This window comes from Rhynchophorus ferrugineus, unplaced genomic scaffold, assembly GCF_030347505.1.
Source record: "Rhynchophorus ferrugineus isolate W39M unplaced genomic scaffold, kcgeb_rfMv2 rfM3, whole genome shotgun sequence".
In the NCBI taxonomy this organism is placed as follows: Eukaryota; Metazoa; Arthropoda; class Insecta; order Coleoptera; family Curculionidae; genus Rhynchophorus; species Rhynchophorus ferrugineus.
In genome coordinates, this window is record NW_027472582.1 from 39,177,430 (window position 1) to 39,202,801 (window position 25,372).

General features: G+C 31.2%; 3 protein-coding genes and 1 long non-coding RNA gene across 4 annotated transcripts in view; all 4 read left to right on the forward strand.

Annotated features, from left to right (window-relative positions):
- Nucleotides 1-3,445, forward strand: part of LOC143193658 (ATP-dependent DNA helicase PIF1-like) — a 187,075-nt gene extending 183,630 nt beyond the window's left edge. The window contains exon 2 of the mRNA XM_076399982.1: nt 2,538-3,445. Within this exon, the coding sequence (XP_076256097.1) occupies nt 2,538-3,445 (908 nt within the window). The remainder of the gene's footprint in view (nt 1-2,537) is intronic.
- Nucleotides 19-2,447, forward strand: LOC143192672 (uncharacterized). Its single transcript, XM_076398148.1, has 2 exons — nt 19-46; nt 136-2,447. Exons 1-2 carry the CDS (start codon nt 28-30, stop codon nt 2,445-2,447), a joined length of 2,331 nt encoding a protein of 776 aa, XP_076254263.1. The 5' UTR covers nt 19-27.
- A 6,548-nt stretch (nt 3,446-9,993) lies between the features above and the next one.
- On the forward strand, nt 9,994-12,504 carry LOC143193161 (cytochrome P450 307a1). The gene is made up of 5 exons (XM_076399172.1): nt 9,994-10,469; nt 10,638-10,996; nt 11,053-11,257; nt 11,316-11,552; nt 11,717-12,504. Exons 1-5 carry the CDS (start codon nt 10,091-10,093, stop codon nt 12,043-12,045), a joined length of 1,509 nt encoding a protein of 502 aa, XP_076255287.1. The 5' UTR covers nt 9,994-10,090; the 3' UTR covers nt 12,046-12,504.
- Nucleotides 12,505-15,901: 3,397 nt separating this feature from the next.
- On the forward strand, nt 15,902-16,358 carry LOC143194126 (uncharacterized). Its single transcript, XR_013005194.1, has 3 exons — nt 15,902-16,055; nt 16,105-16,142; nt 16,218-16,358. It is a non-coding gene; the product is annotated as an uncharacterized LOC143194126 (long non-coding RNA).
- Nucleotides 16,359-25,372: the final 9,014 nt, after the last annotated feature.

Consider the following 25,372-nt stretch of genomic DNA (forward strand, 5'->3'; position numbering starts at 1 on the left):
GAAGATAGCTACGATTTATCAATAAAAATGATAAATCCCATTACAGGTAACTAAAATATTAGTTTAGCTATGGCGATAATATCTAAGTCACTATATTATGTATTTGAATGTTATTAAAACAAAATCTGTTTACAGGTTCTGAAACCAACAAAAAAGTCAGTTCAATGAACTATTATTCATACCGCCTAATGATTCGGGAAAATGAAGATAATCACATATTGAAATGTCGGCGATTATATCACAAATATGTTGTTGACATGTATGTTAAAATTGAAACGGAGAGATTAACATTCATCAGGTTGAATCAAACCAAACTCCGATCTGAAGAGTATATTCACCTTCGAGATGCGATTAATACTGATGGAAATGCACAGAATGTCGGTCGGATGACTATTCTTCCAGCAACATACATCGGAAGCCCTCGGCATATGCACGAATATGCTCAAGATGCCATGTCGTATGTTCGTCATTATGGTACAGCAGATTTGTTCATCACATTTACATGCAATTCGCAATGGATAGAAATTAAGCAGGAGTTATTCCCTGGGCAATCACCCATTGATCGTCATGATATTACAGCCAGAGTCTTTAGACAAAAGTTGAAATCTTTAATGAATTTCATCGTTAAACATAATGTGTTTGGTGAGACACGCTGCTGGATGTATTCTGTGGAGTGGCAGAAACGAGGATTGCCACATGCGCACATTTTGATTTGGTTGGTTGAAAAGATAAGGCCAAATGAAGTTGATGCAGTGATATCAGCTGAAATCCCTAATGTACAAGTACATCCTGGACTGCATGAGGTAGTTATCAAAAACATGATACATGGTCCCTGTGGAACTCTTAATCAAAATTCACCGTGTATGATGGATGGTAAATGTTCAAAACGATATCCACGGACATTAATATCGGAAACAATTACTGGTAATGACGGTTATCCATTGTATCGTCGCAGATCGACAGCAGACAATGGAAAATCAACAATTGTCAAATTAAATCAACAAGATATTGAAATAGATAATCGTTGGATTGTTCCATATTCACCCATTTTATCAAAGACATTCAAAGCACACATCAACGTTGAATCTTGCCATTCAGTGAAATCGATTAAATACATTTGCAAATATGTAACCAAAGGGAGTGATATGGCTGTGATTGGAATTGGTGCAGAGAATTCTAATGATGAAGTTACCCAATACCAAATGGGCCGCTATGTCAGTAGTAATGAAGCAGTTTGGCGAATATTTTCTTTTCCTATTCATGAGAGATACTCTTCTGTTCTTCACTTAGCTGTGCATTTAGAAAATGGACAAAGAGTGTATTTTACAGCACAGAACGCAGTACAAAGAGCTGCTCAGCCACCATCTACTACATTAACCAGTTTTTTTGAGACATGCCAAAACGATGATTTCGCACAAACATTGCTATATTCTGAAATGCCAAAATATTATACCTGGAATCAATCCTCAAGGAGATTTATACGACGGAAACAAGGAAAACCAGTTCCAGGATATACAGATGTATATTCCACCGATGCGATTGGCCGGATTTATTCAGTACATCCAAGCAATGATGAATGTTTTTATTTACGACTGCTATTAGTCAATGTACGTGGCCCAACATCATTCCAACAGTTACGAACTGTTGATGGTGAATTGTGTGGATCCTACAGAGAAGCCTGTCAACGTTTGCAATTGCTTGAAAATGACGCTCATTGGGATCAAACTCTCAATGATGCTGTAATATCATCACACGCTCATCAAATACGAACATTGTTTTCTATAATCATATCTACATGCTTCCCATCAAACCCAATTGATTTGTGGATGAAGTACAAAGATTATATGTGTGATGATATTTTGTATCAAATACGGAATAGAATAGGAAATCCAAATATACAAATCAGTGAAGAAATTTACAATGAAGCATTGATTTCAATTGAGGACATGTGCTTGATAATGTCAAACAAACTATTAATTCAATTAGGCCTGACCGCGCCCAATCGTCCAATGCATGACGCTTTTAACCAAGAGTTGCATCGAGAAAGACTGTATGATCTCAACGCTTTGAAAGAATTAATTCAAACAAATCTTCCACTGTTAAATGAACAACAGAAGTATGTATTTGAAACTCTTATGAAAGTAACAAATGGTGAAACTGGAGGGATTTACTTCTTAGATGCACCTGGAGGTACAGGAAAAACTTTTTTGATTTCATTAATATTAGCAACAATTCGCTCACAAAATAAAATTGCACTTGCACTCGCTTCGTCGGGAATCGCAGCAACTTTGCTTGAAGGTGGTCGAACAGCCCATTCAGTACTAAAATTGCCATTAAATATGCAAAGCAATGAAACTCCAACCTGCAACGTTTCGAAGAACTCTGCAATGGCAAAGGTTTTGCAGCAATGTAAATTGATTGTTTGGGATGAATGCACGAAGCTTTAGACAGAACCTTAAAAGATCTACGTAGCAATAATAACCGATTTGGTGGTGCAATGATTTTATTAGCAGGAGATTTTCGTCAAACATTGCCAGTGATTCCACGATCAACGCCAGCTGATGAACTCAATGCATGTCTAAAGTCCTCCAATTTGTGGAAACATGTCAAAGTACTTCATTTAAGCAAGAATATGCGTGTCGAGTTGCAAAATGACCAATCTGGAAACATATTCTCTAAACAACTCATTGACATTGGTAATGGCAAATTTCCTATAGACATGTTGACTGGCTGCATTAACTTTCCTCAAAGTTTTTGTCAGTTAACTCGATCAAAAGATGAACTTATTCAGAAGGTGTTTCCAGATGATTCTCAAAATTACAGAAACCATGATTGGTTGAGCGAACGAGCTATACTGGCTGCAAAAAACATAGATGTAAATGAATTAAATTTCAAAATTCAAGAACAAATTACAGGCGAATTGAGGATATATAAATCAGTTGATTCGGCTACTAATCAAGATGATATAGTCAACTATCCACCGGAATTTTTAAACTCGCTGGATTTGTCAGGATTGCCACCTCACAATCTTCAATTAAAGGTTGGATCGGTGGTTATAATGTTGCGAAATATCAACCAACCGCGTCTTTGCAACGGTACACGGTTAGCGATAAAAAAATTACTAAACAATGTGATAGAAGCAACTATACTCAAAGGAAAGTATAAAGGAGAAGATGTTCTCATACCGCGCATCCCAATGATTCCGACTGATGTGCCATTTGAGTTTAAACGACTACAGTTTCCAGTGCGGCTTGCTTTTGCTATGACTATAAACAAGTCCCAGGGGCAATCATTAAGTGTTTGTGGTATTAATCTAGAAAACCCATGTTTCTCACATGGTCAATTGTATGTTGCCTGTTCCTGTGTTGGAAAACCATCAGATTTGTTTATCTATGCGCCAGGTAATCAAACAAAAATCATCGTATACCACAAAGCACTACAATGATAATAATAATAATAATTATGATTCACATGATTAACAATAAAGCGATTACTTACTTTTAAATCCTTATATATGTTTTATTTAATTATTTTTTATTCACAATGCCCTATCACCAGGGTGATGGTTCTGTTCAGGAGAATTTTTTAAAATACGTAGGCACAAAAACTGCCACATTACAAATCTTTTTGACAGGACGAAGTCTGTCGGGTCAGCTAGTAGTTTAATATATATACTTAAAATATCTAGCAGACTGATGTATTTATAATTAATATATTGATAAAGAAACACTATATTACATATTGGCTAATCTTTCTACGAATTATTTTTATAAACAAAACATCTTAAGAGAATTTTTTTGAAGCGGATGAATTAATTTAAGACCAGAATGAAACACAACTACATATATTCTACACTGAGTATGCACAAAAGTCGATATCTACATTACTTCCTGAAAATTGTACTGTATAAACACCAAATTAGACTAGAGATTAAATATGGATGACATCCCTGACCTAAGACAGCTAGCAGGAAATGCATTACATTTTGCATTTTCAACTTGTTTGTTATATAGTCAACAACGAAATGCATAGTTTGCAGGAATAAAATAGGAACAAATATAGGCAAATGATTCAATCTGGTTCAATATATACATTTTTTCATTCATTACTATTTTAATATGATTATTTGATCTCTCTAATAAATTTAATTGATCGAATATTCCTCTTCTGAGAATGATTTTAAAAGATTATTCAAACATACTAAATTTTTCTTGTTTAGACAATTAGTATTTATTATTTTATATCCTTTTAAAAATATTTTTAAATCATTCATTTATATGCCTAAAACTCTTATATAAACAGTTTACATTTTTAAACAGTTAAAATATGTAGAAGATGGGAGGAATGTTGTTGTTATTATTATTAACATAATTTTTATTCATCAATTTAGAACTCATTGATTCCAGGGAAAAAGGAAATAAACTGTGTCAAACCGGTTTTTTAAAGAGTTTAATTTAACATGAAATATAATTTGAATATGAGGTCAAAAGTTGGTAGTTTCCTTTTAATTTGCTTAACGTGTTTTTGTTGATAATAAATGATTGAGAACAAATAGCGAATTCGCTCTTACCACTAATTTTATATTAATTAAAATAAATTAGGTTTGCTTTAAAATTGAGTTAATTAATTTATTTAAGCAGATATATGTGAGTTTTAAAATCTGACGCGGAGTAACAACCACATAACACTAACCTATAACAGTTTTCCATTTAGTGTTATTGAGGATGTTATCTTAATGGAGGACAATCCAGCTCAAAGTCAAAATAATTTCTGTCGTTGAATCAAGTGTTTCTAGACATTACATGCAGTGTAAATGATGATAAAAAAAACAAAAAATGGAAATGGCTGCCAAACAACTTAAGAGAAAATACAATTTCCAACCGTTACAACATAGTGGTTTAATTGGTAGACAATTAATTTAGTAGGACCAAAAAAAGTTTTCCATTTCATATTGTGACTGGTAAGAACAAGTGAGAACCATTCATATCGACGCCTATGCGGAATATTGACAGATACGGTATTACCAACTGGTAAAACCGAATGAAATTGTTACTGCAGATGTGTTAACTACGCCAGTTGAACAAATGGAGTGACATATTGTTGTAAAAAAGGCCACAAAGGCAACAATAGCAAAAATTTGCAAAAACAATTCAAATTTATTTTCATTAATATATATTGTTAATTTTTTTCTCAGTAAGATTCTTAAGTTAAGAGTAAGTAAAAACATGATCAAAATATATACAAACACGTAATATTCCAGAGGAAACATGTTCTGATAATGTTGCAACAAAGAACTTTCTCGCCCAGGGAATGAATTTCTTAACTTAGATTTCTTGTATTTGAAAATCCTAATTAGTTTATATTTTTGTAGGTACTGGATATTTTTATATCATATATACTAAATGAATATTAACAAAAAAATGCAATCATTTAGACATGTTGTGACTAAATGTTATGACTATGCTATTCAATGGAAATAATTAGGTGTATAAATAGATATTTACACAATAATTACAGAAATATTTTCGCTATTCATGGTTTTCAAAACATCCGACACAACATTTCAGAGCATATAACAAATTTATGTGATTTACAAAAATATTCAGCATTGAAACATATGATTGTTAAACAATTAATTATATCAATTTGTTGTATCAAATATATGTTAAAAATAAAGGGATGAAGTGAATTGTAAATTTCAAAGAGTCTTTAAAGAGGCTTAAAGATGCAAAATTGCATGCTGTGCTGGGTCCAAATATAACAAGAGCTCTCTAAGTTAAATCACCGATTAAGGTTAATCACCCAAGCAGACATTTCTAAAATCCACTTACAAGTGTTAAATTCAAATATGAAAAATTAAACAATTTCAAAGATACCCTACAAACCTCTGTTAACCAAGTATCTTTCAATAATTAGTGGGCAAATCACTACTTTTTGATCGACATTATTTTTGATAAAATATACACCTATTGTTTACAAACAATAAATATATTTCACCCAGTATTGATAACTTATTTTGCAAATAAAATGTTATCATTTGGACGTAGTGCACTCATCCAAACTGAAAATATCTTATATATAATTTTAGATATTTTACAACATTTAAATTAATTTAACCATTGTTTTAGTATATTTTTAAAATAAATACTGGTTATTATTAAAATGTGAGGCCTATAAATTAGTTTTAATAGATTTTTTTAATTTGAAGCTTTATTGCGAAAAATCGGTACAATGTATTTTCACAGTACTTTTTCTCGATAGCCGTTACTTATTCCCATATATCAGGTATCCATTTTTAGGTATCTTTATAAAAAACGAAGCGCTGCTCAGAGAGCTCACGACTTGTCGAATAACTTCTGGAGAATACGGCGGGTAGAATTGCACTTCCCATTTGAACGTTTCTAATTATGTTTTCACAGGTTTTGCATTATGTGGTCGAGCGATGTTATGCTGAGGAATATATCTATTGTGCCTTTGCTCGTTTCCGACGAGTTTTCGCATATTGTTGGACTTAAATGCATCAAGTATAGTCGATAGCCGGCCCCAGTGAAGGTTTCTTTAGGTTTGAACAGCTTATAGTATGCCACAGCAAGGTGATTCCATCAAACACAGAACATTAGCTTAGAGCTAATAATATATGGCTTTGTCGTTAATGTTGATGCCTGACCAAATGGCCCCCATGGACTTTTTCCCTTTGGATGATCATACTGTATTCACTTTTAATCATCAGTAATAATGCGATACAAAATAACCATTCCGATTTTGCTGTTGAAGCAGCATATTACACTAAAGAAATCTCAATATTCAATGTCTATTGATTTCAATTCATGTGGCATAAAATATCCAAGCTGTTGGATTATTTCCATGTTGTTGAAATGATTGGAAACGATTTATTGTGTTACTCGTAACAATTTTGGTTATAATTCTTGAGCTTTACTCGAATCATCATCAAATAATAGCTCAAATCCTTGTCTTACTTTTTTTTTTGGTTGTCCAGAACGCTCAACGTATGGTGTCAAAATTACCACTTTTAATACGTCAAACCAGTATTCACATGTTGAAATCAAAGTATAATTTTCATAAGTTTCACAGAGTATTTGTTGAACTTCAGCTGTCCCTTTTCAAATTGAACTAAAAAGTTAAACTTCCCGCAAATACAATTTACTCATCAAAATACTAAAAATACGTTTGTTCAGTTTTAATTTGTTTACAATATAGTGTATTAAAATGTAAATATTAAGCTAAGAGAACAAATCAAGTTCAACTGAAACACGAATATATAGAGTAAATGTTAGGTTTAGGTCGATTTTTTATATTTTCCGTCGGCTTAAATTTATGACGTGTTACACATATTGAAATGGTCTATAAAAATATTATATTATATATTATTCAAAACAGTGTTTATCGTCAACTTTTAGAAATACCATGAATATGATTATAATATAGAAATTTACAGTAAATAATTCGATTTATCTGTCTTCCATATAAAACATTTTCCCTACCATGTTACCTACCAGATACTAGAAACCAAATGACATTTAAATCTTTTAGTTGTTTCACGATTTTCTTCAAAATAAGTAAACATGGACTTTTTAGAAAAAGACGAGGCAATTTTTTAACTAGAATAACGTGTTGTCAGCATGCCATAAAAACGCAACGATTTCGTTTTTTTAACTTCAAGCAAGCAGATGAGGTTTGTTTTGATCGTGTGCATAATGCACTTTGCTTTTAATAGTGGTACAGCATTTTTTGTTTGTTAATAATAGCTACTACAGAGAAACAGATGATTTTTTCTGGAGACGACGATATATTATTATGCTCTGGCTATTGTGTACGGGATTAGGTTACACATTCTAAATCAATATTTTAACAAAACATTTACAGCACAACGAAGTATGTCCATTTTCCTGATATCAAGTTACTCCATGGGGTATATCAAAACGTATCTACTCTTGATATTTAATATTTAAACTATATTATATACATTTTTAATGCTTGAATATAGTCAATATAATAATAATGATGATGTTCGGCGAAGGTTTGATAACTATGATCTAAGATCAATACTATGTGTTTATGAAATATTGACAGGAATTATTCAATCACAATTCAAGACAATATTTAGCAGCATTTGAAATAAAGTAATATAATAAGATTCTTCGAGAGTACTACTATTTATTAAAAAATCTACATGATAGAAAGTTGTTTTACGGATAAATTTATAGAAATTGAAGGGAAAAGAATTTCTCTACAAAGCTGAAAGACCCACAAAATATATATCGACTTTTTGAAGTGCGCGAAGAGTCAAAACTTAAGGAGAGCTAATCTGTCCAATAAGTTCGATAGGAATGGAATTTATTGTTTTTTCTCTTTGGAGACAATTAGAGAACAATAACAGTTCCACATCGCTCCATAGTTGTTTAATTTGATGAGTGGTAATGAAACGACGCCCAAACTATTTGAAATAATTTTTTAAATGATATGCAAATATCTTTCTGTTCCATTGCGAATGTACCACTTATAATATATTTAGCTTTTAGAAGACCAAACATTACGTAGACTTATAAGTATTAAATTTGTCGTCGCTGCTGTCAGATTGCACATATTCAACATCTTTTGTGTATTTTTTGTGTATTTTGTAGACTTGTATTATAGGATGTAAAATTCGACATGCCTGAGATCCCTACAACTCTCTTTCTGCCTATCAAAGACCATAAAGGCTATCCAAGAATCGATCCAATTTTTAATGTGTTTTAAAGAATGAAGCTTATGTTCAGCCAAATTGTGCTCCATTAAATGTAATATATGATAATCTGAAACAGGAATATTTGGAAATAACGGCGAGTGGATTATCATGCACCCTTTTAGAGTTTTAACCTCTTAAGCTACATTCAGGGTGGCACTGTCATGTAACAATATTTATTTATTTACTTTGTTATGCCCTTTTTGATATAGCAGTCATTTTTATTTAATAATTTTATTTCGCTTGGTTTTAGTATGTCACAACAAGGTCTTTGCACCTCCAATATTTGATTTTGTCGTGAATATAGGAACTATGGGATACAAAAAAACATTTGTTGTTTGTTATTGAAACTGAAGTTGTACTACAAGTGAAAACGGCCGTTCAACTTACCTAGGCCTTAATTAATGTGGTGGCATTTTGAAGGTTTTTAAGTACTTTAATGATTTGGCAAGTTTTCGCTAGGTTTAGTAACAATCTCCATCCGCTAGCTCCATCAATTCCACGACTTTAGGTTTTTTTTACTGCTATGGGACACTCAATCTTCCACGGGAAAATTAATTGATTTGAAACTTTGAAACACACTCGTAACCGTGTGCTTTTATTAATATTCCACGTGTTTTAGCTCCAGTTTATTAAAGCAATTAAAGCTACGTTATAAATGTGATTAGTTAAATCCATTACAGTATCGATTTACTGGTAATTTTATTATTACAACTAACTGTTCCAAAAACAAAATATTTTAATGTCCATTCGAATCCTATAACGTCAACGTATGTGATTCAAAACAAATTTTAAATAACAAAACAACATCAAAATTATATATGTAAATTCGATTTTGTCAACTTTCCAGAGTAGTGTGGTTTATTTAATTACAGCATAATAATAACAAAACTAATATATTTTCTGCGTGTTTTTTAATAAATATACATTTAATTGCAATGTTAATGGATTACATATATTTTAAATACATATTAATAGGATGTATCTATAATCTTACAGGTTTCATGTTACTATTTTAATTTTAAACATAATTGTTATTTATTGCAACAATTTTGTTATATAAATTTACGTTATATATTTCTTTTACACCTATTATCACGAACGTCATCGGCAGTATTTCTTTAAAAAACGGTCCAAAATACTAAACGATTTAAATCATTTGGAATATATGAATGTTAACATGATATAATGCTAATATTGTCGCGTATATAAGCAGGCTAGGCCTCCGAGATCTTCAGACAACACACCAGTGCCTCACGCACAACAACAAACCATCTGTTGTCTCCTTCTAGCTCCTATCCTAATTTTCTAAACAAAACCTTTAAATCCTCTCTCGAAATCCAAAAAATGTTGCCTTTATTCACTGTTTTTCTAATATTTGTGTTATTGATTGTTATCATCTTCTTGGTGTGTTACGACTACACTTTCAAGGCCACTGATGGGAGACCAGAAAATATTTACCTGCAAGAACCGCCTAGTCCAAGAAAAGTTCCAATTATCGGTCACATGCATTTGTTGGCTGGATATGAGGTACCGTACCAAGCTTTTGTCGATCTGGGAAAGAAGTTTGGCAGTGTATTTAAACTACAGTTGGGTTCAGTCAAGTGTGTCGTGGTTAACGGACAAAGGAATATCAGAGAAGCTCTCGTAACTAAAGGTCATCATTTTGATTATAGACCAAATTTTGAACGTTATCAACAACTCTTTTCTGGAAACAAGGAAAATTGTAAGTACCAGTAAATTAACATATATAATTAATGCTTGTACAATTAAAATGACGGGAATAATATTATAATAAACAAAACAATATATATTTCAAAGCTATAGTGAATTTAAATTTCTTTTTCCTCATATATTTTTTAAAATTTTGTCTAATTAAATACTGTTGTTATAGCATTGGCTTTCTGTGATTGGTCCTCTACGCAGAAGGTTCGAAGGGACATGCTCAAAGCTTACACATTCCCCAGAGCTTTTACCAATAAGTTTATCGCTTTAGATACGCTGATAACCAGAGAATCTCAGGAGTTACTAAAGGATATTGATCAAGAAGGATCAGTGCATTTAAAACCCATTTTATTGAAAAAGTGTGCAAATATATTTTTAAACCATTTCTGCACGGAAAATTTTGATTCAAATAATGATAAATTTGCTAAGATGGTAGAGAACTTCGATGAAATTTTTTATGAAGTTAATCAAGGCTACGCCGCCGATTTCCTACCATTTTTGATGCCATTTCATCAGAAGAAGATGCAGGTAAGATTAATTCATTGATTTTGTTCAATAACTTTAACGAGTGTGTTTCTTATTAGAAAATGAGTGATGTTACACATGAAATTAGAAATTTTATTCACGAAGAAATCATTAAAGATAAATATAACAATTTTAATACGAAAACTGAACCCAATGATTACTTAGAAAGTTTAATAAGTCATGTGAAAATTGAAAATGAGAAAACTGATGGAGAATCAACTTTGGATTGGGAAATGGCACTTTTTGCATTGGAAGATATAATTGGTAGATATATACATAATTGTGACGTTTAATGTAAAATATAAATTCATATCTTTTAAAGGAGGACATTCGGCAATCGGTAATTTTTTAATAAAATTATTCGGATATTTGGTTAAAGAGCCTGAAGTTCAGAGGAAAATACAAGAAGAAATAGATGATGTGGTTGGAACTGAGAGGCCAGTTAGTATATGTGATAGGAGCAGTATGCCTTACACCGAAGGAGTAATATTTGAAGCTATTAGACTTATTGCTTCGCCAATAGTCCCGAGAGTTGCTAATCAAACCAGTTCTATTGATGGTAAATATCAGAAATTCGTAATTGTTTACCAAGCTTAGTATTTTAGTCATATAGTTATCATATATTGTTAGGCTTTAAAGATAATGCATATACTATAGTGTTATATATTTTATTAATCATCAATATGAATTCTTTCATATGTATAAGACAATATAATTTTATAGGATACACAATTGAAAAGGGGACAGTTCTGTTTCTCAACAATTACGACTTGAGCATGTCAGAAAAATTATGGGATGAGCCAACCAAGTTTCTTCCAGAACGTTTTGTCAAAAATGGTAAATTCTTTAAACCGGAGCATTTTCTTCCATTTGGTGGAGGTAGAAGGAGTTGCATGGGGTATAAACTGGTACAGTTGGTCTCTTTTGGAATCTTGAGCGCCATTATGCAAAGTTTCAATATTAATACAGTACAAAATGAAGATTATAGAGTACCCGTAGGATCACTGGCTTTGGGCAAAGACACATACAAGTTTAAATTTGAAAGAAGGTAAATTTATATAGTCGCTTATAAATGCCTATTTAGTATTAAATTTTGAAGCTTCCAAATATGGCCAGTTTTCTCTATTTGTTAATTACATCACAAATGAGTTTAGTGCATTATGTATTATATATATATGTATTTAGAAGTTTCAAATTTGTCCATAAGTTTTGTGATTCTATACATATTTAAATATGTTCCAAAGTCAGTAATCTATAGGAAGTATCATTAGCGAATGAGATTTATTATAAAGTATTTTAAAACTGATATTGGTTAATAGGAAGAAAATAAACGGCATGCGCTAATTGCAAGTTAAAATATCACTAAGAGGCTTTGAACATGTCATCATGTCAGTATTAATTAAAATAAAATTAATAAAATTTCATTTAAGTTGCTTTACTCCAAGTAATTGTAATAAATGCTAATCATCAAGGAGATAAAGGACTGATTATATTACATGTTAAGAACATTAGCAAATACTAGATGACAATTCTATATTTGTAGCTTTTTCTATTTCAATGATTTGTAATAAATTATCTATTTAAAATTATTGTTGTTTTCTTGTTACGTATAAATATACTAAAACAATATTTACAATTTGAATGACTTAGTTAAAATGTATATAATATTATCAATTTTTTTATACATTTTCCCATTTTAGAAGTTAACAACAATTCATTAAATATAGTGTTTATTAAACTTGTGCAAGTTATTACAATTAATATATTTTTTTCAAATAGAGGGTGTAAGTTTTGATGTTTTTGTTTGAAACGTTGAAGCTTCATTTTGAAGCATGCAACCAAATGGCATTCTTTCACTCCCACAGCAGTAGTTTGTATTTAATGCTTAATTAAAACGAGTCAATTACAATTTATAGAGATAATGATGGTTTAATTCGGTTGGAACTTTTATTTTTTCGTCCGTGCACACTTTGGGCTATACAATATGTGTTTTCAGAAGCAGTTGCATTGTTGAATTTAAGTCAGTAGTATCATTTTTCTTCAAATTAAAAAATATGATAAAAGTTATATACGATATATTATTTTAAAATTCCCTTCAAATGATTGTTTGTCAACTTGAATAGACACTAAGAAAACAATATATTGTGCGGATGCGAAATTGCTAATAGCAAAGATAGTATGGCAGCTTCCGCCTAATTAATTAAATGGTTGCGAAACGTCGGCTAGTTTTAGCTAACAAACGCGGTTCCAATCCAAGTAAGCCAATAGTTCAAATATGAGAGATCGCATAAATATCTAATCTAAAACAGACAACTTATTTCTTAACTGAGAGTGCTTTTTTGTTAAACATTAGGGCTTATTTTTACACCAAGAAGTATTACCAATGTCATTGTCGTATTGTAGTCTGTCGGTATATCCAATATTTTTTAGGCTATCGTAGCATGTCTGTGCTAAACTTGTTAATATTATTTACTATTTGCATTCTCTATTGGTTATTTGAGCGTATTATTCTATAAAAACCAATAATAGAAACCATTTTCTATTATTAATTTTTTTATTCTTCTAACAATTTAGGTTTAGAGGTAAAATTGAAGAAGATAGTTACATTCACACATATGCAGAAATATGCATTCAAGAGATCTTTTTTCCATATTTTGAAAATATAACGTTTATTGGAATATACTGGCTAGAGGAAAGTGTAAACATAAAATTAAAATATGAGGATTAATTATGATTAATTATGTATATCGGATTGATTATGTGCAATAAACATATTCAATCCGATTTCTATCAACTCGCGAGTCAGGTAGTCAAATAGTTCTTTTTCAATACCTTTGAATAACTCGTCTCTCGTTATGTTTACATTATATTAGTTAAAGTATCATCAACAATATTCTTACTTCTCCAAATTATCCCTAAATCACTCTTTTTCATAGCAAATCGCAGTCTTTATTGCTTCTGAGATATTTGCCATCTCCATTCTCACAGTTATGGACAACTGAACAAAATTATTGGCATCTACTTTCCCCGAAATAAACGATGAAGGGCGAGTAGCATGACATAATTGGAGGTGTCTGTGTAAGAAAAAAATCAGCTCGTCTGAAAGCAGCAATAAATTGAAAAAATTGGCATTTGAGACTGAAGACCATCATAGATTGACGGCTATCGGTAAGACTTATCAGATTAATATACCCTAAACTAATCATATTAATCTACAAAAACTTTAACGCGATTATTATATTTGGTACAAAACTGAATATTTGGAAACTCGTGCTATAAGTAAAAAATATTGATCGAATTGGCTAAAAGTTTTGAATGCTTTGAATGCGTTGATAATGTTATCGAAGGGATGTTCCTAAACTTCGAAGATAACGACTAAAAATATCGTAAAAATATGAAAACAATAAAAAAAAATTTTTGGTCGTTTGGTTAGGTCGTTGTTTTTTCATTGAATAATAAAATAAATTCAAAATCATTACAATGCTTCAGCTATAACATCAATCCCTTTTAACAACAACAGCATACTATTTGTTTTCATGAATGTTGCTCTGAAACATGAGCTTGCTAATAGATAATTTCAGCCATTTTTATTTGTGTCAAAATTATTATAAAGAGATGATTATCGTGACAGGATTATTTGGTCCTTGATCTGGCATATGTATTTCCTATGTAGTTACACATTCTCCAAAAAATTTTATTTGATCCTCCTGCTCCCTGCTGTATATTATGGGACTCGAGTTTTTTTCTATGCAGTACAATGAAGTTTGAATTTATTTAACTTCCATCCTGTCTCCCAATAAATGCTGTTCTGCCGTAGACATATTAAAAATATAGTTTTTATATTTTCAATTTTTTACTATATATTTAAAATTTCAAAAACAGTTTCCGTATATTTTTTCAAACGTTGTTTATTTGACCTGAAGCATCACCTTGGAGATTCTGTTATAAAAATCTTGTTCTTACTAATAAATCTGTATAATAGAATATTTATTATAGATTGAATATATTATTGTTTGTGTAAAAGATCACAATTTTATACTACTATACTTCTAGAGTTTACCAAAATTATATATCTATATATTATCTAAAATATATTGTACTTAAAGCCCTGTTTTGTACAGTATGATTTATATGACTATTATAATACCTTAAATTTGTTGTGTTAGATGCTTGCACGTATTCTGATGTTTATTTTAAAAGGCGTATATTGATATAAGTTGTTACAATGTATATTAATCAAAATATTTCTCTTTTTTACATTTTTTTTTCATTTTTTTGACTGCGTGATTATACCGTGTTGAAAGAACTTTTTTTGCATTGAAGTGAAATTTTTTAGTATTTTTATTAGCTAATACCCCAGGTTTAAATTTAAGCAAGTAGTAATCAGAAGGCGTGTATCTGGTGGGTACGCTGGATGCAATAGAACTTCCCACTCAAGCTGCAACATATATCTTTCACATATCTTGCAGCGTGTGATCAAGTGTTGTCATACGAGAGAATTACTGTGTCTGCTTAAGAAATACACTACCCCTAGCTTAGTCTTAGGTCTTACTCACCATATGCACATAAGACTTTATAGCTATGAATATGGACGGTCAACTTTTCATCGCCAGTCACAATATACTACAGAAAATTATTCTTTTTTCTTGGTAAGCAATAAAATCGCGATGTTTAAACGGTTCGAAATGGCAATTCGGGTGGCAGCACTTTTCCTCCCTTTCATAAGTTTTTAAAAGTGTTTAATGAGATTCTGTAACATATTTTTTATCATCAAATAACGGAAGTAATGAATATTTAAAAAGCAATGAATAAATCAATAACACAGCTCATGTCAATTTCAATAATACTCTCAATCATGCAAAGGATTCTGCTTTTTTATTTATTTTTTTGTTTAAAACAGATGTCATTGTCACTGTCAGAATTATTTAGTAGAAATATCGCCATATGAACTGATTTTAACGAAAATGAACAAAAATATTTTGCCGTTTGCACAGTTAATGTGTAAATTTGCTGTCCAATCACGAAATACGTCTTCTGGTGGAACCCGCTCTCGTTCTTTTAAGTAAGTGCAATCATGAAGATCATATATAAATATAACATTATTTTTATAGAATAAAGAGCAAACAGAAAAGTTTTACGATAGATGATGGTAAGCCAGTGCATGTTAAAGCAGGAACTAGAGATGAAATATTGTATAAATTATCAATTCTTTGTTGTATACTAGGTCCAGCATGGGGTTTAAAAGTTATTATCTGGGATTTGAGTATTTATAAATTCCTGAACCCCTAGTTTGATCCACTGCATTATATTCTAAATAATTTTTAAAAAAATATATTAAATATTTTTAATTTGTAATTGACTGTAATTTAAAATTTAGTGTATTTAATAAAAAGAACATTTATTTATAGGCATATTTTATATAAAATTAAGGCTTTCCACAGCCCATTAAATTAAAAGAGTTGTATTAATTTGTTGGAAGGTGTAATTAGGTAGAAGTATTTTTTGGTATATTTTTGAAGACTTTGTGAAGATTTCTGAAGAAAAATGATGTGCTGGTATGTTGCATCCAAAACTCCCACAAAATTAAAATATTAGCTATATCTAAAAACATTACGGGGCCTAATTACAAATTTATGTCTATTTAAATGTGTATGTACTTGCAAATTTGAATGTGACTTGCCCACGTATCGAGAAACTGTTTGGCCTAATCGTGTTTGTATCACACTGAAACCCAAAAATAATGTAAGAATTTCAATAAAATGGATGTAAAGCAAACATTTTATATTATTGTATGTAACAGGCCAACTCAAAGTCCCCGGCCGGACACATAGATGGCGGTACTAGTAGTAAATCCATATGTTTATCAGTTAGTCCTAACCCTCAAAAGATGCGAATATAAATTTGACAACTATCGGATCATTAGTTTGCGAATTATAGAATTTTGAGTGAAGCAACTTTTGTTATTGTGAAAAAATGGATAAAAAGGAATTTCGCGTGTTGATAAAATATTGCGTTTTGAAATGAAAACATACAGTTGAAGTAAAAACTTGGCTTGATTTCGAGTTTTCGGACACTGTCCCAGGAAAATCAACCAATGATTGGTATGCTAACTTTAGACGTGGTGAAATGAGCGCCGAAGACGGTGAACACAGTGGACGCCCAAAAGAGGTTGTTACCGACGAAAACGTTTAAAAAATCCACAAAATGATTTTGAATGACCGTAAATTGAAATTGAATGAAGTAGCAGACACTTCAAAGATATGAACTGAACGTGTACATCATATCATTCATGAATATTTGGGTATGAGAAAGCTCTGTGCAAAGTGGGTGCCGCGCGAGCTCAATTTTAACCAAAAACAACGACGAGTTGATGATTCCGAGCAGTGTTTGAAGATGATCAAGCATAATACACCCAAATGGAAGAAACATGGCTCCATCATTTCATTCCGAAGTCCAATAGACAGTCATCCGAGTGGACTACACACGATAAACCCACTTGACTGACCACTTGACAACAGCGACTATTACATAGCGTTATTGGACCGTTGAAGGACGAAATCGCCGAAAAACGGCCGCATTTGAAGAAAAAGAAAGTGCTGCTTCACCAAGAAAATACACCGTGTCACAATTCACCTGTTAGTTACCAGGTGAATAGGTAGTTACTTTTCGGTTTTTGTATGTCTTTTAGCCATTGTATGTCTTTTCTATTTCTTGTAGCATTTGAAGTAAGTATTATTTCTGTAATTACAAAATTATCAGTGAGTTTGTTATTTTCCGGGATGTTTCCAATAAAATTAATTATTTTCCAAATGATTCTGCTCCAATACAGAAACGGTTTTTAAAAGTAAAAAATAGTAAACTTCAGGAAAACTTTTACGATATCCTACGCAAGATTCTGAACAGGAAAATTTATTATTTGCACTTCAGACCGACCAGATGATTACCCAGATCTGGAAGATCATTGCTTAACCATTTTTTGATTAGAATTTTATCTCGACTGTTGGATTAATAGCTATATTAACAAGAATGCGTTGGAATTAGAATGCGAAGTTAGCGGCACCTTAGTATCGATGTTGATGAATAATATCGTATCTTTTAGTAGAGGTAGGTATGACAATACGGATGGTCGTTTTTTTGCCCAAACATAAAAATGTTTATTGGTAGAAAATTAGAGAGGAGGTTTAGAATCAATATGGAATCAATAGAATAACTCTGCAATAATTAATAACTCACGCAAAACTTAATTCGTTCAATTTGAGCATTGATCCGCCCTATTTGTAGAATCTTCTATAAACTAACAGATCCAAGGCAAACGCATTGTATTAAAGTAATACTAGACAGGCTATATATTCATTGTACGAAAATTATTTCGTGTATGTCATGTAATTGGCCTAATATAATAGTACCGCCCAAAACATAATTTTGCTAAAATAACTCAAAATAACTTCCGTGTTGTTGTTAATATTACGTATGCTAGTCAAATAACCATTTAATATTATTCAATAAATAATTATATATCAAAAAGTGGTCGTCTAATTTTATTTTAACTGCTATAGTGAATTACTGTCGTGTACATTTTATGCTATTTGTAAAACCGTAATATTAGGATTCTTAATTTAAAATGTGAAATTTTTTTTTACTTAATTAATACATTGTTACTAGTCGTTTCCGTCTAATCTACAATTTGTCTTTATGATAACTTAAATCTAGGTATATAACTAGGAGGACCCATCGGCCCTATCTCAGTGTCTGGTAAAATAATGTTTATTCATGTCACTGCTGAATTTTTTAATATATACCTCATTACACAACACTACACAAGATCATATGGTTTAATCCTTTTGAGTCTGTGTCCTGTTCTGGTGGTATCCAAAAACTGCAATATTTCAATATTCTCATGAGAATGGAGTCTTTCCTCATGCACCCCTGCAATTGTCTTGATTTCTTGACTGACTGTGGGTATCTGAAGGTCTCGATGTAGGTAATCAGTCCTATAGTATTTGGGTGCAGCCACAATACCTCTCAGGACTTCGTTCTGAAAAATTTGTATTTTATTTATGTTACTCTTTGCAGAACATCCCCAAAACTGAACTCCGTATGTCAATATAGGTTTCAGTATTTGCTTATATAATAGCAATTTATTATGTACTGATAATTATGATTTTCTTCCAATTAGCCAGTACATTTTCCTATATTTCAATTCCAGTTCTTTTCTTTTCTTCTTTACACACAGTACACTTCCTTGTGGTCCTGCTTTAGCTTCTTTTATTGTAGAGTAAGCTTTTTCTTGTTTGACTCTAAACATTCTGGTTGTAATATATGATTTTAACAGTTCGGTGTGTAATTTTGGTAGCATTTCTGTAGTTTATGTACAAAACCTTAATGCCACACCTTATCGAAGGCTTGTGCTATATCTAAGAACTGTACGTTTGGCTTGAAAGTTTTTTCTAGATATTCAGAAAATGCTTCTGCTTTTTGGTGATTGTCACGTGCCCAATTCCCACATAAGTCTCTTATAGGTGGACTGTGTGTAGACATGAACACTTTAGATATTTTGTAGCTTTCCAGAGTGAGTAATCAGTTTCTTTAACATCTGTTAAATTTATCAGATGATCATTTATTGTTTTGTTTTTAATTTCCAATATTACTCTTTTCAGTCTTTGGGTTATATTGTTTAAACTATTTTTATTTTGAAGTGTTCTGTTTTGTTGCCTTTTTTTTTGTAATTTACGATTTTCAGCTATCATTTCCTTGACTTCTTTTGGATAATTAATTCCTTTAGTTGTACTCTTAATTTCTGGAGTATTATTCCAAGTAGCTTGTTGAATATCTACTATGAATTTGTCTGCTTCAAGATTTAATTGTTCAGTTGTCATATGTTTATTGTAATAGTTGGATGTTATGTTTCTTATTATGAAGAAATCTAACAGGTCTGGGTTTTTCTCTTGATCAGTCGCCCAATAATCCCTATCAACGTCATTTCCCTATTAACGTTGTTATATTTTTTCGGTTGTTTCTTTTCACTCATTGTTTCTTGAGGTTTAAGTTGAGCTACTCTAGTTCTTCTCTCTTGTAGTGTTTTAGCAACTACAAATCTTCTATAACTTGCCGGATGTGCTTCATTGCAGTTTACAAATTTTGGCTTAGCTTCTTTGGGTTTTCTACACTCTATGGTGATATGCTTACCTGAATGTTTTACACATCTAGGTTCTCTTTTGTATAATTTCTGAGCGTGTCCATGCAATTGGCATCCTTTGCATTGCGGTATTAAGTTCGATTTTTTAAGGTGTTCGATTTTTATTTCGACCCCTAAAATCCTTTTAGTATCAAAAATGGTTTTTGTGTCCGTATCATGTTCAAAGGCTAACATAAATAGAATGGCTTCTTGTGGACTAAAATTTCTCCTTTGTTATTTTTGTCTTTTCTTTTAATATTTGTCGTATTTGAGCATTTAAGCCCATTTTGGTTTAGTTATGCGATAATTTTTTCACTTTTAGCCATTGATGGAAGCCCTCTTGCCATAACTTTGATGTCTCTGGTTTGTTTCTCTTCATAAGAGTGCCGTTGCAGTTTCAGCAACTCTAAAGGATCTATTATTTTTGTGAATGTTATACGACATTCGGCGTTCAGTTTTATTTATCCATTATTTAGTACCGTTGTTTTGAATACCATATAGTTGGACCTCAGTGTTTTGTAAAACAAGTCAAAATTGATAATATTACTTACGATAATTGGAGGTGGCCTGGGCATTCTAATTTTGTTATTTTGTTCTATTTTTATTTGCTGTGGTGAAGATCCTGAGGAATTATTTGCTTTTCTTTTTTTATTTTTAACCTTTATCCAGCTTACTTCTTTCTGCAATTCTTCTTCATCTGTTTCATATGTAACAATTGAACTGTTTTTGTGGGCTTGGTGGTTTATCGTTTTTTTTGTCCTTGCCCTCAGAGATTTGTTTATTTAGTTGTAGCTGGAGGGCGTTTATTTGTTTTTGCATATTCGTTAATGCAATTTCAAGACTCTCCGCGCCTGGTCGACTTTTCGCTCATTCACGCATTGTAGAGTACCTGTTCGTTCTGGGTTCTAGTTGTGTTCTCTAGATTCAAAACTGCAATATGTGATACGCCTGATGTCGATATTTCCATTTTATCTATTTTTTGTGCAGTGTTCTTCTCCATATATTTTACGTATTGTTGAAATAATACTGTTATTTTTATGTTTCAAATTATCTTCGCTGCATTTGTGGTCCAGATGTTGAGTTTTCGACCCTTAACGTTTTATGGCACTTTGTATTTATTTTCTACTGTACTGACCTTTTTTCCGATCGCCCATTCACTTTTTTACCAGTCTTTAAAATGTTATTGTTAGATTTTTTTTTAACTCCGCATTTGTGACACAGATGTTACACTTTTATTTCTTTTCACTGACCGTCTCTCCGAACACTTATCCGGACACACTCCGATATCTTCTTATCATTGACTGTATTATATTTTATTTGTTTGTTATGTAGATGAAATGCAAATAAAGAACAACACATTTCAGCGTTTTCCACATTTTTAAAATACTGCAAATATATGTTTTTGTTAATCAGATTGTATTGGGTGTGGTAGTTAATCGTAAATGATTCCCCATATCATACATGTAATGAAAAATTGGCAGCACTTCTATATTACTATTACAACCTATGGTTAGGAATGTTAAAGTTATGATTTACAACTTCCATTCCTATTTGGTTAATATCAATTCCTAAAAATTTTATTTTTACGATTTATTTGTTTTTCTGTAAGTTTTTTTCACAAATAAAACAATTTATGGATAACTTCAATTTAAGATAATGGATTATTTAAAATTTAAGTTAAAGATAAGAGATCCTATTGCTGGGCAAGATGAGGTCAGCGTTATAGAATTAATATACAGGTAATTAAGTAAAGGTGAAAGACCAATTATTTTGTCACGTTTATATATGTTTCAGGTCATATGCATCAGTAGCTTGCAGTTGTTGCAAGACATAAGTGATACTTAAACAATAAAAAGTATCTCATATATGGACAATGGTGTTATGCTATACAATCTACGAAATATATAAGGCTGGTGAAAAAGTATTTTCGGGTTACTTGTACTAATTTCCTAACATTTCAATGAAGCTACTATACGTAGTAACACGTTTGAAAGGTAGAAAGCAGCTCATAGAACATTCTAGAAGTAAAAGTAGCGTCCTTTATTTACTCACTCAACATTTATTGTTATTTGAAAATACATATTCTAGAGGGTTAAATAATGCCGGAGAGGAGAAGATTAGAAAATTGTATGGTGTTTATAGTGGAGTGCTTAAGGGAATATAAGTATAAGATTTCGTTTATTGGCTTCCGCACCCAAGTTTTGATGTTAAGATAAACCTGATCATGGTCGCTCCATCGTTAAAAAAAGCAGGTGAAATCCTTAAACATATACGGAAGTAAACGAATATTTTCATCTCGCAACATCATTAAAAAACTAAATATTGGACATCGGATATCGGATAAATATGTGTATGTCGACAGATATTTCCTGTTCGTGATTCAACTCAGACATTGTCCACCATTCCACGTGCTACATATGTGGAGGAACTGAATGCATGTTTGAAAGAATCATACCTATTGCAAAGTATCAATAAATTATAATTTACCACAAATATGCGTGTCCGACTCCAGAATGATTCATTGGCATTGACATTTCTAGAATAATTGCTAAACGGAAATATTCAACTTCATGAAAATACAAAAGGCATCCAAAAAATATAATCATTGAACGTATACATCCAGAATTAAAAGCTAATTAATTACTAAATCATGCATTGCTACGTGAGCTATTTTGGCAGCAAAAATATAGATGTCGACACAATTAATTGGAAAATAAAATATTATTGTTGCATGATAATGAAATATCTAATTTAATATGAAAATGCTAGGCTGGGAGATTTTTGGAATTTCCTATCTCAGCCGCTTAGTAGTTGCAAATTGTAGATGGTGAATTTAAAATATTCTCGAATCAATCGAATCACACATATACACACCATATTCTATCAAAATCGCTCCAAGCGTTTTGAAGGAGTTCAATTATGTTATATATACACGGATAGACGCACTATATGTAAACATTTTATATCATAAAAAATATATCATATAAGATATGGTATGAAAAAGTTTAAATTATTCCTTTATACATTTATGCACGACATTTTCAATATGCTTCTTGTTATAAACAATGACAGGGCTTTATTTACCTTGTGATGCAATTATCTGTATTTTCCCGTCATCTCATTTCGTAACTAACTATACTATAAAAATATACTGTAAAATTCTATTTTATAACAAAAACGTAAATGTTTAAAATTGCATACACAACATACGTGTTTTGTACTAGACTTTTATTATTTTATCAGATTAAGCCATTATCTTGCATAAATAATTCAAAAATACATTGACTTTTAATGGACAGTTCTAATAACAAATAATTACAAAAATTTACATATTTTGAACTATTATCAATATAAGCATGATATAACAGAACAATAAAATAGACAACACACTTCACAATTATACCGGTAAAGTGTTTACATATTTTAGTAATTTGATCATTACAAACCTAAAGCGATTTTTATAACTAATATCATGAGTCATTTTATCAATAAATATTTTAAATAATATTTTTTAAATTTTATTTTATAGTCTCTTATTTATCAAGTACGGTATTATCAGTATGACGGCGACAGTATCACGATTGACTCCAAACCATGGTCCTCGACGTTATGCTTACCTACTGGCCAGTAATCAACTTCGAGACCATCCCAGAAAAGATCTGTTCTTACCTAGGCTAGCTACCGGACGTGACTGGGATGTATTCAATAGAAGCAAAAACAAAAAGTTTTTTATTAGATTAAGTATACACAATTTGCAAAAAGTGACAATTGTAGAAATCTTTACTTAATATTTAATTCAATATTTAATGAAAAAGTCAGATCAATATTAAGTGATAAATATCATATATGAATTAGCGTTGGATAATCAACATCAATAATAGCTATATTATGTGCTTACATATATTTTGACCAGCGATATTTACTGGTAAAAATGCAATCTAAACAACCAAACCTAATTATTAAATTCGATGGTTTTGCCATTTATCTATATGAAACAACAATTTTCCATGTAGTTTTGTACAATGTATATTACTTGCCATTGTGTTATAAATCATTAGGGTCCTGCTGCTCCATCATATCCCAATTGTCAGTTTTGGTTTTAACGATTTAATTTTTGACAAATATAACGATATGCAAAACTTATTGGCAAAACTCCCAAAAACTGTCAAGAATTGGCCATGGAGCCCATATCCACACTGTTACTGAAGTTGAATGTTTATATTCTGTATTAATATTGTACATTGACGCATTGTTGCAATATAGATCAGAAATAGCAATTAGCAGACACAAATTCATCCCGGTACATGGCAACGCTTGACGACACGTTGCCAGAGTTTTGAAGAATTCACAGTTAGAGTCGAATCAGAACTTTGGCCGTACCCTACCAGATTTAACGCATTGTGTTTACCATTTGTTTAAATCGATGCGTAGCTTGATAGACGACAGTAAAAGGATATTTCTCTGTCAGCGGATTGACCAGAACTGTTCATGTACATTTATTCCAAACTACCTTGATATCATTCACAGCCACGCTTTGCGAGCAGCCTGCATTTTTACTGTTTTGCACGTTGCGCATGTTTTCTTATGTGCAAATATTATGTTTACATTATTCTTTGATGAGATTATATAACTATTTGTTAATCTAATTGTAAAAATGCGTGTGTAAGATATGAATTATTAGTAAAATATTATAATTTAGTAACACTACAATAAATCTACAAAATAGATCGCTATGAAACAAACTGATATTTCTGTCAGATAATTTGAAAATAAAACTTATTTGAAGACAATAGTAAAGGCAAGAATGGAAACAGTCATATTTGTACGCGCTTAAACTTATAAATTTCTGATGTTGTAGATATTTGAAACTATGAACAAGGTAGAGGTTAGCTAATGTTTTTTAGATTAATTTTATGTTTACATTATTTTTTATTTGTTTTATAAAATTATTTATTAATTAATATAGAAAATTAAAACAGACAATATTATTAGCAAAGGTAAGAATGGAAAATAAGGTGGATCTCAAAGGTGCAATTCTTCACAAGCACTGAATAACATCATATACAACAGATGTTATTACAACAAATTTAATTAAATAAGTAAAGAAAAAGTAATATAAGTAATACATAATTAAACATATACACATACCAAATAAAATATTAAACGAGATTAGAATTAATATAACTTCTTTTGGCATAGTATTT